At 32.8% G+C, this 15,025-nt stretch overlaps 1 protein-coding gene across 1 annotated transcript in view; it reads right to left on the bottom strand.

Moving 5' to 3' along the window:
• Nucleotides 1-2,905, bottom strand: part of KLRF2 (killer cell lectin like receptor F2) — a 9,804-nt gene extending 6,899 nt beyond the window's left edge. The window contains exon 1 of the mRNA XM_006906845.1: nucleotides 2,836-2,905. Coding sequence (XP_006906907.1) covers nucleotides 2,836-2,905 — 70 coding nt within the window. The remainder of the gene's footprint in view (nucleotides 1-2,835) is intronic.
• Nucleotides 2,906-15,025: the final 12,120 nt, after the last annotated feature.

Here is a 15,025-nt window from a genome sequence, read left to right as displayed (position 1 = left end):
AAAAATAATATAGTGTATAATATATATCTATATATCCCATATATATCACATATGGAAAAAATTACATATATATAATGCTATTGTAAATAGAATTGTTTTTCTTAATTTTATTTTTGGATTGTTCAATGCCAAGTATGTATATATACATATATATATCTCATGTGTGTTATTTATTTTAATGATTCACTCTTAGAAATAAAATAAGGAAAGGAACATTTATTGAAGCTCTATTTTTTACCAGTCACTGTACTGGGACATGCTATCTCACCTTTACATAATATATTGTATTTCCCTGGCTTTGACTTTTTCTACAGGAATCAGTGTCAGCCTAAGCAGCATAGATCTCTGGTTAATACTGTTCACTTAGAATTTTTGCCAGAGTAGTCCAGAGTTGGCAGGAATAGTGTCTTTAAAGAGGAATAAATGAGGAAACTTCAGAGACATTACACAGGGATACATATGTTGTTATTCTCTTTTAATTTTATCTATTTTCACCCTTGAATAAGTTAGATATATATACTCTTTCCATAAAAAAAAGAAGACAGGTATCTTTTTACATGTATAATTCATAGGAATATTTTCTTAGTCTAGAGGCATGGTAACCAATTTGCCTTCCTAGTGACCAAAGTCAAGTACTTTGATACTCAGATAATTATTTCCCAGTTTTTATTAGCTTATGAGTAAACAAGCACTTAATTTCTCAGCTGTAATTGTACATTTTACAAATAAATTTTATCCTGTCATAATAAAAGAGTGCTAATTCTCAAATCTGGGTAATATGTGAATGTTTTATATCAATTATTTTTTATGGAGTTAGTGCATCTCTTTATGTCTGTAGTATAGAGTTATAGAATGTGCTGTATGTAGTGAAACTTGAAATTTACTACCCAATTGTCTTTATTACAAAACAAATTTGAAGTGAGTTTCTATTTTTTTCTCGCCTTTGGCTATTTCTTCACTCAAGCAAAGGTAGAAAGACTTCTATTTAGCTAAAAGTCCTCAAAATACATTTCTGCAAATTACAAGGGTATACTAATCCTAGGTATATGGATCTGCAGTTAGCTAGTTCCATACTTGCCAGGAAGGGAAATTTTAGACTCATTGTCAAATAATGTTATAGCTGTATATTAAAAATTAATATTTTTTTATCTCAACCACAATAATACTAGTCAAGCCAAGTGACCGGAGAGTTGAGTACCTGCAGTGCATTGCATTGGTCCATTCCAGAATTGCTTGACTGGCTGTCATTGGCATCTGTAGGGCAATATTAAGAAATTTCTTTATGAAACCTGTTATTATTACTACTGCAAGAACACTAATTGTATTATTTATAGCTGCTTTGTGATGGCAAAATTTTCTTTCTAGATTTAGTAATGAAATTAATTATATTCATCTTAAGCAATAGGTGTAACTGTCTTACAATAAGAATCAAATAATTAGTCGGCTTATCCTTACTCATTAATTACAAAGAAGCTTAAAAACAAATTTATAGCAGATAAAAACATGCTTACAGTAATGTAACTGTTGCTTAATTATAGGCCCAATTTATGTTCCAAGCCCTATCCTTCTTTCACCCATAATTTAAATGGATATTATCCTGTATTTTATGTACCTACACTCAAATTTTATATATTATAACTCACTTGTCTGTTACAAGTTGTTTTATAAATTAAAGAAAAACGTTATAATTTAGTTTAACATCTACAGAAAACAACACAAGATAGATTCACTTTATTACAAATAAAAGTTTTTATATTTAAGAAAACAAAAAGATTTTGCCCAAGGCCACGTACTTAGTCTGAAGAGTTGAGTCCAATTCAGTCGATTTAACTTCAATGGTCTTAGATTTTATTACATCGAAATAAGTTGCTAGTGAAAAAGAAATAGTTTGTTTCCTGTTATGGACACCATGAAAAAGACCTTGAGCCTTCAGATGACAATGAAAGTAGCATGTCTTTTAAAAAAATAATCTTGAATTCGCTAGATAAAAATCAAGATAGTACATGAGGATGTTCAACAAGAATATGTATGACAGAGCTTTGTTTTTTACCAGCAATTCTAAATTTCTGGCCCAGTCACCTCAGCTTAGATCTTTACTATTGAAACAGAATTATTTTTAAAATTTATTTTAGACCAACTGAATTTAGACATCATTATTGTGTTTATTAAACTTGTCTATAGAAACTATAACAGATCTGAAAACAAAACAAAACAAAACAAAAAGAACAACCTAGACTTGATACAGTAGCCCTAAGTGGCAAAGATTAATGTTTTATATTGCCCTTCTCTCATTCCCAGTAGATTATTCTGACAATCCTATGGTTCTTTTTAAAAGATTTTTTAAAAATGCAATATGTATATATAAAAGTACTTTTTAAGCTATAAAACACTATAGGACCACTGCTACTCTCATCATCAGCATTTGATCTTCATCTTCTGAGTGTAATAATAGGCATCTTAATATAGATATTATACCTCCTAAAAAAACTGATTTCAAAAGTCTTATGTTTTGTAGAAAGAATAATTTCTGTAAAAATGCTAACTTTGATCTTTTACTTAAAAGTTACATTTTTATTCTTATGCTACAACATTGAGGAGATTATACATCATCCTATTAGCATTTCTCTTGCCCCATGACTTCAAAAATACTGGTTTTTTTAAATTGTTGATACATGAGTCTAAATAAACTATTTTAGACAACTTATAACCATTTTTTTTAAATCCCAGAATATAGTTAATTTCAATGATTTAAAAATATTCAAATATAATTGTCTTCCTTAAGAGAATAATGCAATTTTAAACTGGAGTCTGAGTGGAGAGAAACAATATTCTTACCTTTAGTTTTCTGCCTGTATTTGAAATTATTTTTGCAATTCAGCATCATGTAGCCATCCTCATCTTCCATCTCTTCAAATGTTTCCATATGATATTACACAGAAAATAGTATAAAGGAAATGGAGAATACTGTCACCCTGGATAGTTCTCCTAGCACAATGTACCCAATACTAAAAGGAAGTCCAAAAATAGCTAAAATTTATTCATGTATCACTGTCCAAAACCACAACGGATGTGTTGGTAAATGAAAATAGGTATGTTAATGTCTGGCTAAAATTCTGTATGCTACAAGGTAAAGGTGGCTATTTTGTTCCATTTTCTTCAACAAATATTTATTATACACTTACAATGTACCAGTCACTTGTGTACAGAGTATTAGAAACATAAAAGTAAACAAGACATACTTCCTACCCTCATATATTTTATATTATAGTCAGAAAAAAATGAAATAAAACAAATAAACAAAATACCAAATAAACTAAATCAGTGTCTGTCTAAATCAGAATAAAAATTTTAAATTAAAAAAATTTAAATAATCATTTTGCTATTTGGGGACATATTGGGCTAGTAGGGTCTACATAAAAATGCTTTTTATTTTCAAAAAATTAAGACTAAAATTATCATGTGACCCAGCAATCTCTCTCCTGGGTATCTACCCCCAAAATTTGAAAACACTTACCCATAAAGATATATGCACTATGTTCATTGCAGCATTATTCATAGTGGCCATGACATGGAGACAATTGAAGTGTCCTTAGGTATATGATTGGATAAAGAATATATGATACATACACATAATGGAATATTATGCAGTCATAAGAAAAGATGAAATATTGCCATTTGTGACAAGATGGAGGGATCTCGAGATCATCATGCTATTGAAATAAGTCAGACAGAAGTTGAGAACCATATGATTTTACTCATATGTGGGATATAAAACTGAAAACAACAAACAAACAATACAAATAAACAAAAACTCACAGACACAGAAAACAGTTTAGTGATTACCAGAGGGAAAGGGGGAAAGGGAGGAGACAGAAAAGGGTAAAGGGGTCAAATATATGGTGGCAAAAGGAGACTTAACTTTGGGTGGTGAACACATAATGCAATATACAAATGATCTATTATTGAATTGTATACTTGAAACATATAATTCTATTAACCAATGTTAACTTCAATAAATTTAATTTAAAAATGCTTAGATGAGGCAAAACAGGAAAATAATAGATCAAATTAGTGGGATCAGAATTATTTCCCATGGGAGAAAATCTAACCACAGCTCTACCCTCTCACTGGTAAAAAGTTTGCTCTACAAGGTACTATCTTTACCACACTTTGGTGTTGTTCATGCATACACACAGAGAAAAATGTTACTTTTCAGTGACAACTGGTAAGTCTCAGGCCAGCAGTGAGGAGCATACAATAAGGGCATAAGGAAAGGTAATATCAGACCTATGTTAAATCAGATGTCATAACAGCCTCAATAATTGTTCAAAACCCCTGAGAGAGGTGAGGTTATGATGGCCTGAAGTGGCTCTCAAGAGGTGATCAGTGCAGAGACAATGATAAATTGGACATAGCATACTATGAATCCTTGAGTCTATGGATGATGGTAATGCAGAAAATCTGTGGGCAAGAAGTCAAATTCATTATTGGATTAAGAGTCTACCTTATTAAAACCTGGTATTGCCCTCTTCAATATGATAGAGTCTCAGTGTAATTAATCTGCCACCAGGTTAACAGCTGTCCTTCCCAGAATTGATATCTTATCTGGGACACAGATTTGGCCATTGCATTTGGTAGATTGAGCACTAATTAGTTCCAGGTAGTCCTCAGGTGGTAAAAGACAATGTTGTTGATCCCGTGCATAGGATTCATTTCAGCTACATGACTGCTCTGCATTGGTCCTTTGATCAAACCTCAGAGTGTCTGGGGAAAGAGGCTTCCTGATGCCCACAACACATACCATTTTGTTTGCCTGAACATTGAAAATCTCTTCCTCAACTATAGCTATCAATTGTGGGTATTTGTCTGGGGATGAACTTCTTCACAATCTGTGTCATTCTGAATAATTCTTGCACCTCTCCCTCAAATCTCTTTGTCACTAATTTTCTAATTTTGTTTTTTTTTTTTTGAGTTCTTGCCCAGTCGCCTAACCCATTAATCTTTGATAATAAGTGAATTTATATCTCTGAGTGTTCATCTTTCCTACCGGAAGGATAGCCAGACATATCACCTAAATTTCTGTTTAACATGAAGATTTAACTTCATCTCTGTCTTTCATGACCACCCTCTGAATGAGGCTATAACGTGGCATCTGTTTCTAGTTGGCATACTTTTCATGTTCAATGATAAAACTTTTCCTTTTACATCGACACTACATGAACATGTGGGACCCTTTCCAACACCTTTTCTGTTCCTGCCCCAAGGCCATATACATGGTTGAAGTCAAGAGAGAAAATTAATACAGAAGTGAACCATGAGAGTTTCAGCCATTTGCTCATTTGCTTATTTGTGCCTTTTTGAAACTGCTCAGGCCTAATCTCCAATATATTCCTTTTGAGTTTATGATAGAATGTTGGTGTACAATTTAATTTTAGGATCTATTAAGTCAAATTAGTCAAATGAGATAAGATTCTTGCTGGTAAATATATGTCATTCTATAGTTATAGGATGTTTACTGCTCATTCTTCACCAGTTACAACTAGCATGATTTCATCAGTGTAATGAATCTATTTTGTACAATAGAGTCTAATCTATATCATGTTCTGAGATATGTCAAGATAATCTAGTTCCCTCTGGGATGTTTTATGGCAGAGATGAGGAGAAGTGACATATACCTGGACAAGACAGTAAAGAAATACTTTTATTAAATTTTATGAAAAGATACTCTACAAATGGTGGAAAGTATGTGTAATACATATATCTGATGAAGGGATTATTTCCATATTATTTATACATTATGTTACAACTTGTTTTATACACACACACACACACACACACATATATACACATAGAATATCTTAATGGGACAAATAATCCTATAAAAATTGGCAAACTATTTAAATAAAGTTTACAAAATACATATGTTAATTGCCACAAGCACATGAGAAAATAAATGTTCAGCAGATCATTAGAAATGTACATATTAAAACTACATTTAGATACCATCATATACCTACTAGAGTGGTTAAAATTTCAAAGGTTTACCATATCAAATGTTGATGTGGAACAACTGGAACTATTTTATGTTAATGGTGGAAATGGTACAACTTCTTTGAAAAATGTTATATGTTTATAAAATTAAATATATATATTCCTTTTTAAACACAGCTTTATTTAAATGTAAATTATATTTTAAAAACTGCACATATTTAATGTGTGTAATCTGATGAATTTAGACATATACGAACACTTGTGATACCAGCACCACAATCAAGGTTATAGACATCACCTCTCAGGCTGCATGTTAAGTGTTTTTATCACCAAAAAAGAGGAGTGGACACAAACATATATTTTCTGTACTACCTAACAGTTCTACTGTTAGGTATTTCCTCAAAACATTAGAAAATAAATGTGCAAAAAAAGACTTTAACAGAAATATTTATGCTGGTTTTATTTATTATAGCCCCAAATTAAAACAACTCAATGGGGTAATGGATATACAAATTATTATATATCCGCACAATGAAATCCTACCCAGCAACACAAAGGAATGGACTGTTGGTCTGTGTGACAATATGGATGTCACTCAAAAACATGCTGAGCAAAAGACACCACACCCACAAGAGTACATACTTTATGTAAAATTCTAAAACCAACAAAACTCATCTCCATTGACAACAGGTAAATGGCTGCCTGGGTCCAGAAGTAGAAAGAGGAACTGCAAAAGTACATCAAGGAACATTTTGAGGTGATAGAAATATTTTATATTTTGAGTCAAATTTTATATTTTGACTATTTTCCATTAGGAACAAATTAAATTTCACTCAATCATGATAGTGTAATCTCTATATTCTCTTATATAGGCATTCTTAGTAATTCTATGAATCAAATATTTCCTCAATGACACAGGTAGAATATGGTCAGGTTTTCCCCCCAAATTTTTAGTCTTCTTTCTTTCCCTTTCCTTCTGTACTTTATCTTGCTTAATTTTGTTTTGGGTAATGATGGAAGTGACCAGAGCTGTATATTTGGAGCCACCCAGAAGAGTTTAAACCTGCACTTATTCTCTTTGTATTTTCTTTCTTTTCATTCTTTTGTATTTTACCTCCCTCTCTGTTATCATTTCTTTTCCCCTCAGAGTGTCCCTGTCAAAACAAATGTGGTGTTAAGTAGCATGTGAAACATAAACTGTTTTCCCTTTTATGTATAATATATGTGTATATAATATTGATGGGAATATGAAATAATTTTAAAATTATCATTAAGATAGATTTGAAAACCAAATCGTGTACTGATAACTTAATACTAGTATAACATTATCATCTTGAATGTCGATGATAACATTCTAGGTATATTTTAATTTTAATTATTTTTTTCTTCCTTCTTTTTTTTCCTGTGTGTGTTGTACATGCACTTTTATCACCTTTAATATGCCCTTTCTTAACTCATGATAATTAAGTCAAAATGTCCTAAAGTATGCCTTTTAATTAATTAGTGTTTTTATCTCTTGTGGTCCTGTAAAGACACTAGCTATCTGCCACTCTGGGGAAAACTGAAACTATTTCTACTTGAATATTTTTCACTCTGTGGCCCAAATGAGGAACCTCTGCTGAGAGATAAAAATACATGAGTTCCTTACTGTTAACTCTTTCAATTTTCATTTTGTTTTACTAAATTTTCTTCCTTTCTGGTCTTGTTTTTTTCCATTTGCAGAAAGATAATGGTATCATCTGAGATCATAATCACATGATTACTTTCATTTTGAAAAACACTGAAATTTGTTTCACTTTTCAAAAGTCGTTCGGAGCTGAGTTGTGAAAACACATTTTTGCATTAAAGTGAAAACTCTGAAGAAAGGTTTTGGAAAATATGGCACAAAGCATCTCCATAGCTGCCCTAGATGAAAGAATGTCGAACCCTAATAACGGCAGCCAAGAAACTGATGGAACAAAGCGAGGTAAGAACATTTTTAATTGTTCAGAATAAAGGTTATTTAGTGAAATTATGAAGCATAATGTTAAACAAAAGCCATAGAATACATGAAACGGGTTTTAGTTTCTTCCATCTCTAGAAATGAAAATTATAACAAAATTAAGATTTTTAATTGACTATTTTGTCCTTTTAATTCGGATTCACTTTACCTTATCTTAATAATGGAGACAGATTAACCACAGCATAAAACTGTCTAAGATTTAGTTTTACTTCTACTTAATTTTAATAAAGCCATTATTAGAAAAGATGTTAAATATAATCTGCATACTCATTCAATGCTTAGAATGAACACACGCTATAAAAATCTGGCCAATATTTGTAATATTTTAAAAGATTGTTTATGGGCTTTAAGGAAGTTAAGATAAACTAGACTTAAAACAGAAAGATTATCTCCCTTTTTTACTCTTATCTAAACAATTGCTGGTGCCCTGATTACCTTGAGGATGTCTCTGGTGACCTTAAGAAGGATAAAGAAAGAAAATGTACTAAAAAAATACTTAGAAAGTGACTTGGTATCATTGGATGTATTAAATAGCAAGTTCAGAGTATGTAAGATACAAATTTTAAATCGAACAGGAAAATCTTTCAGTTATTTAAACAGGGCTCTTTTGGTCAAACTATAGTGAAGAAGTTAGGGAATGAGGCTAAAATTCATTAAATACAACAATCCATGCTTTAGGGACCGTGGTGAGTTTTAAACATTTGCCACTTAATTTATTTCAACCTACCAGTGCATTTTTGCAATTCATATTAAAACGTGTAAACACTTTAATCCTCTTTTTATGGACAATTTAATAATTCTGTCTAAGTTTAGATCAAAGAGAGTTGAAGACAAAGGAATCAAATACTGTATGGTAACATGAAAATATCTGATCCAAAAGTTTTAAGAATGTTTCTAGCCACTGATAAAACCAGTGTTAAGTTTGACCTTACATATCTATCAACAGTATGGATTTATATATTTATGTACAAATATATATCACACAAATATGTTACTTAAAATTATATTGTTTTGTTTTGAGAAAGCACCAAGAGATATACTCTAGAAACTAATTTTTGTCTTTGCCAGCAATTTATTTAGCACAGATTTGCTGTGGTAATTGTACTAATTTCACAAGCCAATAACATACAGGATACTGTCTCTTAGTAAACCAATAAAAAAAAAAATACTCTAAACCAATGACAGATTAATCATACTACTGTTCCAGGCAAGGGAAGATGAAGAGATAAAGTCCAAATTTAATATAAAGTGTAGCTTTTTATATCAAAAGCCACTCAGGAGAGACAGCCATCAATGAAGAGCTGATTTCCAGCTGCTGCACAAAAGTATAAGTCCAGTATTGCCAGGATGCCTGGCTTTTGGCCACTGCCAATAAGAGAGTACCCTTTACCAGCATGAGCTAATGCCCCAAGCATCTCAGGAGATTTTTGGTGAAGGAGAATATAGGCAATAATATTGTGATAAGTTTGCGTGGTGACTGATTACTGAATTTGGGCGATTACATTGTAAGGCATATACATGTTGAGTCACTATATGGTACACCTGAAACTAATATAATGTTGTATACCACCTACACTTAAATAAAAATAATAAATAAAGAGGAGGCTCCGTTTTGGGTCTAACCACAGTGACTTCGAGAGCCACCAATTCTGGGGCAAACAATCCTTACCCAATGGCTGATGTGCCCTCTGAAACTTGATAAGTTTGTGGTGGTTTCTCCTTCAATTGCTGAAAGGTTCACATCTTCAAACTCCCTCTGGCCCCACCTTCTACTCCATAACATTTCCAATTTTAGACTCAGGCGGGGACACATTTCTCTTTCTACCTGAATGGACCAAGGGCCAAGTCTGGATCAATGGGTTTTACTGGGGCCAGTACTGGACAAAGCAGCTGCCACAACAGACCTTCTACATACCAAGACTCCTGCTGTTTCCTGGAGAATCTCTCAACAAAATCACATTGCTGCAGCTAGAAATGTGCCTCCCCAGCCCCAAATCCAATTTCTGGATAGTCCTCTCCTCTTGCATAAGAACCTTGCATAAGACATACATCTATTCCCTCTCAGCTGATACACAAAGTGCCTCTGAACCAATAGAGTTAAGTGGGCACTGAAAGAAAGGTAACCCTTGGACCTGGGACATGGAGTAGGCAGGATCCCTTGGTGCTGGCCACAGTGACCATAAGGAACCAAAGGCCCGAAGGCCTGAATGTAAGTAAAATAATAAAGAAATAAAGAAATATGAATAAAAAATTTACCAGAGTCGACTGGCCCCAACCAAAACTATCAAATAGTCCTCACAAACTCTCAGTCTGTATAGTCTAACTAACTGCTGAGATGCTTATCAAGACAATAGGTGAGAATAACATGCTGAAGTAACTTACTTCATTCTTATAGCTAAACAACTTTAGTTCTGAAAGTTTTTTTGACTTTTTCGTAAACAAGTGGATTAAAACAACTTCACTTAAGTCATAAACAAGCAGATTTGAAATTATATTAAATCAATACAAAATATAAATATGCATATTACTATATATAATTATTATATGTAATTTGAAATTATAAACACCATTGTAATAGTGGTAACTTAGTGCGATATAATTCATTCATTTATTTATTTTGTATTTTATATATTTTAATGTTTTATTTTCTTCTTTCTGCTTATTGGTTATTTTGTGATTTTTTTTCCCTAAGGCTGTGAGCTAGAAAATAGGGTATTTTTTTTGGCTTTAAATTCATTGGTCACTCTGGATTTTTCCTCCGAACTCTCTTTGAAGAAGATTAGATTCCAAAACAGAGAAATTAGTTGAGTCAATGAAGCAACTCTATTGGGAAAATAATTGGAGTCCTTCTCTATTTATATTATAGTAGGGATTAATGTAAAACTATTTGAGTTAACACTGTGTTAACCAAAGAAGTGGTTCAGGCTGTAATAAAGAACAAAAAGCATTTATTTGAGCAAAAGTAGTTGCAACCCTAGAGACTCACATACAGGTAGAAACTTAAATTGTGCTCCAGAGAGAACAAAGAAAATCAGGGTTTATAAGCAAAAACCACAAAGTATAATTCTTTCATGCAAATGAATACTTGCTGGCTAGGTTAGCAGGAATTGGTTAGTTCTGATATGCAAATGAGGGAGGCCAAAACTACAAGGAGGAGATAAAGTTGATGTGTTGTTCCAGGATGTTTATGGCTCAGCCTTGAGCAGAGTTTAGCAGCGGGTTAGCAACATCATAACACCTCTGACAACTGAGGTACCAGATGTGCTTAGGCCCCACTTCTTTAATAGCCTCCTGACTGTATTTTAAGTAACTGTCTTAAAAAACACTTATTCCATTTTACTTTCTTCAGTATTCTATATTGTTAATTAAACAGGTTTTTATTGAGCTGCCCTGAGATGTTATTTGTTTTTTACATTCCTTTGTTGAACACATTATGAGGGTTGAGCAACTTCTTTTAAATTCATCTTTTTCTTTAGTTAAAATACAGATGACATACAATATGATATTAGTTTTGGATGTACAACATACTGATTTGACGTTGATGTATGTTACTACATCCTCACTAAGATTAGTAACCATCTGTTAATACTAAATTTATACTGGAAGACCAACAGTTTCTGTTGTTTTGATTTTGGATAATTTGTGCAGTGTACAGGTATTTGGATTTTGAGAACATAAAAGAATTTATAAAATGAAAGTTATTTATACTGAGTGTAGAAAACTAGATTTTAGGGCTTAGGAGGAAAAGACTCCAAAAGATCCTCACTACCTACTGAAAATAATAAACAAGAAAATATATTTAAAAATTCCACTTTACAGTGGTAAGTAACCTTCATCTTCCCATAATTAAAATATGGAAAGATAGGAGAGTCAACAAAAGAAAAAATAACAACAAAAGCTTTCTTTCATTTAATTCCTATAATAAGCTAGACCTTTGATAACATAGTACATCTACATTCTTTAACTTAAAAAGAGATCATGTTATTTAATGAATGAAAAGATATAGGCTAAAATGGGATAAGAAAATAAAATTATGCACTGTGAATGTTTGATCAAGATTTTGAATCTGTAATAGTAATAATAATACACTTGGTATTATTATTGGATAAATAGAATGCCATAATGATATATTGGCTTGACTGATGGCATAGAAAAAGGAGAACAAGTACTGATTTTCTTGATTTCTGATATTTGAAGAAAACTAATAAGGAATTAAAGAAATTAATAAGGTGATATTTGAAAGCTTATTATTGGCAGAAATAATTGGCAGAAAGGCGATTAAAACCTCATTAGAAAGAGCCTGGACTCAAGTTTTGACCCAGCCATACACAACATCAAAAAAGCTGAAATGACAGTTGTATGTTTTGTTTCTCTTCTTTTTTGACCTTTGCTACATTGGAGACAAGATTTTACCTAGGAATAATCCCTCCATTAGTGCTTCAGACCACAACCCTTCTAGACTATGCAAGAATTATTCTTTTTAATTTAATTATTCTCTCTCCTTCCTGACTGCATTGGCAATCTATCCCTTTTACACTAAATCATTCCCAAATGTCTAGAACATTATTTGTTGTGTCTTTTTACAAAATCCTACCACAACTATTCATCTCATCCAATACTTTGCTTGCTCTCCATTCACATAGAAATAGTTCTCTGACAGTCTACATGCTGCTTTTTAAGAGGACTTTTTACTCAAAAGGCTAATCAGCTCTTTGTTCTGCTTCTATAGATATGCTTGCCACATAGGCCTACTGGAAATTAAAGACTCATCTTCCCTTTTGCTTGTTCTGTCTAAGCAACAAATGTAACTGCCTGTACCCCCTAGCAATTCTTGCGCCTCCTAACTCTTTGTAACTGCCTCCAGCCCATAGCAACTCCCAAGCTTTGTAACCATCTAAGGACAAATTAAACAATCAGCCCAAGCCAAATAAGTTCTATATAAGGAATGTTGCAACTGAGCTCCCTCTAGGCTCAGATCTTCTGAACGCTAGCTCCTCTGGGACCGCTGGCATAATAAACCTGAGTTCTGCTACTCTCCAAGCGCAGCTTGGTTTCTCGCAGGTCTGATTCTTGCAACTTTTCTGCAACACTTTTGCTTTATTTTCAGCAATCTAACTTCCTTCTGCATTACTCCTTAAACCCACTTTTGAAAAAAAAATTTCCATGTGCTCCATTTGATTCTTTCTATCTCCATTGTTAATATCTTGCTTTAAGACCTCACCATATTTTGATTGGTTAGAATTATAGCCTCCTAAATAGTCTCTCCATCCAGCAGTTATAGAGAATTTTAAAAATCATGAATCTGGTAATGCTAAACACCCGCTAAAAAAACTCAATGACTTCCTATTATACTTGCGAGAAAATCAGTTTGTTTCCCAGGGCCTTCTAAGCTTAGCATCATTTCACTCCTTTGTAATCTTTTACATAGTCACAGTTGTTACACTTTGCTACTCTCTTTTAACTGAGTCAAGGCAACTGCACTTGCTGTTCTCTTTGTTTGGAATGCACAGACTCTGTCCAAAACATCCATAGAAACATTTGGTTCAGAGTTAATAGAAATCTTGATCCTCTGCAAGATTCAAACCCAGAGCCATCTACTTAACTCCATGTGCCATTATCAGCTACACTACTAAGGCAAGAAAGGTTATTATTGGCAGAACAGCCACAAAGTAATTATCGGACCAGCAAAACATGGTAGCATTTTTAATTTATTATTCCTGTAAACCCAAAGTACAAATAAATGTTATGGGCTATTTGAATCCAGGGACGTTTTCTTAACTGCAGACATTTGGGGCAAATATTAAGGACCGTTTGAATTTGATGAGAAGCAAATATGTTTATGGACATTTTGGACGGGACCAAATATCAAGAACCTCTTGGCGCAGACCAAAATATCTTTGTGGGAGTTTTAGACAAACCCAAATGTCCCACGAGATTTGGTGTAGATAGCCACTGCTCATGTTCGAGGTTTTGGTTTTAGTGTCATTTTCCCCAGAGTGACCCTCCTGCCTACCCTTTTAAAGCCCTTATCAATCATAGCACTCTGTTTATTGCCTTTCTTGCTCTTTTTGCAATTTATAATTTTTAAATTCATTTTTATCAGCTTATTGTCGGTCTTTTCCACCGAATATATATTCCAGGAAAGCATGAATTATGCCTTTTTTGCTTACTACTATAGTAGGTGATTAATAAACATGTGTTAAAGGATAAAAGAATAAATAAACAGAGCTGGTGGGAAAGTAAAGCATTACAGATACTACTGTTCATATAGCTTTGAAATTCCGGACAGTCAGAAAAAATACACAGCTAATGACAAGACTTTTCAGAAATTCGAAAGAAATATACAAAATTATATGTAACTCCATAATTATATTTCTCGAGTAGATGAAATAATAACAATTGAGTGCTTCAAAAACAATGCTGATATTCTTTTGCTGTGTTCCTTTTCCCTCTTCCCTCCATATGGTAATCTATAAAAATTACTTTATTATGAATTTTTATTGGCACTAGTATTTTCATGTATTACTCATAATAGTGTAGATTAGTACCACACTTTTAGAAGAACATTTAACCTATATACGCCAACTTATTTATTTTTGAAAATTTATCTTAAGAAGATAATTAGATAAATATGCAAAAACACATTTAAGCTACACTTACTTTGGTTCTGGTTTAAAAAAGGAATGAAACCGGAAACTGCTTAAAGATCCATCAGAAACAAAAAAATATTTTTATGAGTATAGCTGTAGAAAAGAGTATTATCAGCCATTAAAATTGTGATGTCAAATTACACTTTTACACAATGTATAAATTTATCTGTTGCTCTGAGAACAACCACCCCAAAGTTTTAGTGGCTTAAAACAATAGTCATGGTATTGCTGGTAGTTCTATGGGTTGGGAATGTGGACAAGATTCAATGGAAATGGCTCCTTTCCCCTATGTTATGCCAACTGGTGTGTTTGGGAAGGGTCTGAGCATCCAAATGTCATTACTCACAGATTCAAGCCTTAGTGGCTGGATTCAGTTGTTTAT

This window comes from Pteropus alecto, unplaced genomic scaffold, assembly GCF_000325575.1.
Source record: "Pteropus alecto unplaced genomic scaffold, ASM32557v1 scaffold172, whole genome shotgun sequence".
In the NCBI taxonomy this organism is placed as follows: domain Eukaryota; kingdom Metazoa; phylum Chordata; class Mammalia; order Chiroptera; family Pteropodidae; genus Pteropus; species Pteropus alecto.
The sequence above is the reverse complement of the archived record's forward strand: the minus strand, read 5'-3'. Positions and strand labels throughout refer to the sequence as shown.